Source organism: Megalops cyprinoides, chromosome 24 (assembly GCF_013368585.1).
Source record: "Megalops cyprinoides isolate fMegCyp1 chromosome 24, fMegCyp1.pri, whole genome shotgun sequence".
Classification (NCBI taxonomy): domain Eukaryota; kingdom Metazoa; phylum Chordata; class Actinopteri; order Elopiformes; family Megalopidae; genus Megalops; species Megalops cyprinoides.
In genome coordinates, this window is record NC_050606.1 from 15,359,719 (window position 1) to 15,363,575 (window position 3,857).

The 3,857-nt window shown below is 44.9% G+C and overlaps 1 protein-coding gene across 1 annotated transcript; it reads left to right on the forward strand.

Annotated features, from left to right (window-relative positions):
- Window positions 1–780: 780 nt before the first annotated feature.
- mycb (MYC proto-oncogene, bHLH transcription factor b) lies at window positions 781–3,440 on the forward strand. The gene is made up of 3 exons (XM_036519033.1): window positions 781–990; window positions 1,572–2,250; window positions 2,831–3,440. Exons 2-3 carry the CDS (start codon window positions 1,581–1,583, stop codon window positions 3,400–3,402), a joined length of 1,242 nt encoding a protein of 413 aa, XP_036374926.1. The 5' UTR covers window positions 781–990; window positions 1,572–1,580; the 3' UTR covers window positions 3,403–3,440.
- Window positions 3,441–3,857: the final 417 nt, after the last annotated feature.

Below are 3,857 nucleotides of genomic sequence, written 5' to 3' on the forward strand. Positions count from 1 at the left end.
CTAATTTATATTTGAGAAAATACACGCTATATATCAATGCAATTGGAGTTTCTTTGGCATAGAAAGCATGGTTATGAATGATAGATTCAGTAGGCTAATGTCAGTAAAACATTTTGGCTAACAAGCACTTAATTTATGTAGGATGCAACGACTGAATATTTTGTAAACATTAATTGCAGCAGTACAGAGGGAAGAAATGTCAGTAACTAAAAGTGACAACTAACGAACAGTGTTTGGAAAAAAAAAATGAAAATGCAGACAATTTAGTTAAGATATTACTAAAACGCCAGTGTTTTGCAGTAATATCCAACAGATATTAAACTACAAATTTCGACGATAAGGAGATGTTTGGTAGTAAACACACGTTACTGCTACTACAACAGCCTGGTGAGCCCAAGCGTTGCAAATCCCTCCCGCACCGCACCGCTCCCCTCCGCTACAACTGTCATGCTTCAGTCAGTGTGCAATGTTTTTACTACGGCCCTCCCACAAGTTCCCCATCACTCCCTATAAACTAGTTCCCTCCGCATGAACTGCGGCTCTTCGCCGTGCGTTTTTATCACATAATTAGCCATTTCCAGCACCGATAAGCACGTCTTGTTCTTATACAAAAAAATATCAGCGACACAAATGACAACATTAAACAGATTTGTAGTTACTACGTAATTGTCATTTGGCGGGAAAGTCTGTGGGCGGAAGGATACATCTGCCGACGAAAGAAAACAAATCCATCGTATTAAAACCCGCGGGAGCAGCTGCTCTTATTCTTGCAGTAAATGACAAGCTGCGGAGTAGTTCTCAGTAGTCAGTACGGAGTGCACGCCGACTGCGTTCATAACCTTCCCAAAGCAAGGACTTAGCACTACAACACCGGTGGGGACTACTCCCACTAAGGAATATTACTTTCACTTGACACTTATCACCGTGATTTATTAATACCCAACACTACTTCTCATCGAATTGCGTTTTCATTTTACTGTTGTTGACACGGTAAGATTTTTTTTCAGATATGCAAAATGTGAATTTTGACTTTGTATTTGTCTTTATTTAATCTAATTATCTAATAATGTGCCAGTGCTGCGTGTCAGCATAATTGTAAGCGTTTATTATAGTAATGATCGGAGGAAATGCAGTTTTGTCGGATGTGCTGTGGCATTTAAATGTCTTGGTCACGAATTTTAAATGCCGGCTGTTCTGTACTGTCAGCTGCTTCTTTTTGGCAAGCGTTATGCTCTCACTGTCTTGGACGAATCCAGGGATGCTCATTTCCAATTTGCTTGCTAACCAACCTAACGTTACCCATTTCATTCTAATTCGTTGCAATCGCTGTAGTTATATTTAGCAAACTAGCTGACCGGTTAGCTTGATGTTTTCGCATGCTCCGGACATTTTTTGCTTTTCTCTGCCGTTGTCAAACGAGTTGTAATGCTATACAGTCTCACATTGCCTACGCTTGCTGATTTCGCAGCTTGCTGGATAACTCCGATTGTACAAAAAGTCATTGATAAACTGGTTGGAGATTTTCCGCGTTTCATCCAGAGCTAATTCTTCATTTTTTCATTCACTCACAGGCGGTCAACATGCCGATGAACTCGACCATGGCGAGTAAAAACTACGATTATGACTATGACTCTATTCAGCCCTACTTCTATTTCGACAACGAAGAGGAGGATTTCTACCACCAGCAGCACAGCCAGCTTCAGCCGCCAGCTCCCAGCGAGGACATCTGGAAGAAATTCGAGCTGCTGCCCACGCCGCCCCTCTCTCCAAGTCGGCGACCCTCGCTCTCCAGCCTTTTCCCATCGACCGCGGATCAGCTTGAGATGGTGACCGAGTTTCTCGGCGAGGACGTCTTCAACCAGAGTTTCATCTGCGACGCGGACTACTCCCAGTCCTTCCTCAAGTCTATCATTATTCAGGATTGCATGTGGAGCGGTTTCTCCGCCGCCGCGAAGCTGGAGAAAGTGGTTTCCGAGAGGCTGGCGTCGCTTCAGGCTGCGAGAAAGGAGTCGGTTGCTTGCGGCAGCCCAACGGACAACGGTACTAGTCGGTCGAGCCCCAACATCAATTACCTGCAAGATCTCAACACCTCCGCGTCGGAATGCATTGACCCTTCCGTTGTCTTCCCGTACCCGCTGACCGAAAACCCCAAGCCAAGCAAGACGATGACGCCGCCCTCAGCTTTGGCACTGCCGTTGGACACCCCACCTAACAGTGGCAGCAGCAGTAGCAGCAGCGATAGCGATTCAGGTATGTAGTCGCCTAATTTGGCGAACGTTAAGTCTTCTATTTGCTTGTCAACGCTTGCATGGTAATTAATTAAAAATATGGTGGATCGCGGCATATCAAATATTCGCTATCAATGCTACACTAAGGGAGGGGGTTTAGTTTGCTAGGAATCTAAGTGTGTTTGACGGTAATGACTGGTTGCTAAGTCATTATTAACGGAGTGATCGGGAATTCAGTTTGATGGAGCGCCTCGGGAGCAAACCCCCGCAGGCGGCGTTGTCCTTCATGTCAAGGATGTAACATAAAGCGTTAAGTTCAGCAGCGGGTTTGCCATGTCAGTGGCAGTTGCGTAAGGTTTTTCCTGCCTCTCGCTCGCCTGTTCCCTCCCTCTCTCTCTCCCCATATTCCAGACGCAAGAGTAATGAGGGGTAGGGTTCAATGCTGCAATGTTCAGCTGACGAGGAGAGAGGGGCGGGGAAAGAATGAATCGCAAACCTATCTCTCAGCACACGCACGACGTGGAGCGTAGCGGTGCGATTTTGTTGTGACCGATGCATTTGTTTCAGATTTAATGACGTGCATTTTTTTTCCTTTAATGCAGAAGACGACGAGGAAGAGGAGGAGGAGGAGGAGGAAGAGGAAATTGATGTTGTGACGGTGGAAAAGAGGAAAACGGTGAAGAGGTCCGACGCGAACGGGACGGGAGTACACAGCAGACCACACCTCAGTCCTCTGGTGCTGAAGAGATGCCACGTCCCTATTCATCAACACAACTACGCTGCCCACCCGTCGACCAAGAACGACCAGCCGGCCGTCAAGAGGATAAAGTTCGAGAGCAGCGGCAGAGTGCTCAAGCAGATCAGCAACAACCGAAAGTGCACGAGTCCGAGGTCATCTGACACTGAGGATAACGACAAAAGGAGGACTCACAACGTGCTGGAGCGTCAGAGGAGGAACGAACTCAAACTGAGCTTCTTTGCATTGCGGGATGAGATACCGGAGGTTGCGAACAATGAGAAGGCCGCCAAGGTCGTTATCCTCAAAAAGGCGACAGAGTGCATCTTCAACATGCAGTCGGATGAACAGAAACTCATTTCTTTGAAAGAACAGTTGAGGAAGAAGAGTGAACAGTTGAAACACAGACTGGAACAGCTGCGGAATTCCCATGTATAATTTTACATGACAGACTCTTTTTAAGCCTTCAAAGACTTTTCCCCCCCACAAATAAAGACTATTGCTGTGTATAGTTTTGATGTTGCATGCATATGCAAGAAAATATTCGAGCTTTTTTTCAGAGGTGTCGACCACACAACCTTGGTTGGGGTCCAGCAGGGATTTCAACAATTGAAACTGCCTCAGTTCAACTTTAAGGGAGGTGAATTATTTGTATTTAAGTACTTTATTTTTATTAATAAAATAATAAAAAGAGGCTGTACACTTACTGTCAGCCCTAAGTTAAATATTAATTTGTTTTTATTTGTTTTGTATGTTTTGTACATTAATGATTTAAAATTTCCCTGGAAAAGTATTTTTCAATGTCAGTTATATGAATTATCTGTGAATGTGCTGACAGGTGGGGTTGGTTTCATCAGACATTGTATGGGTTGCCCTCATGTTCTGATTAAGAA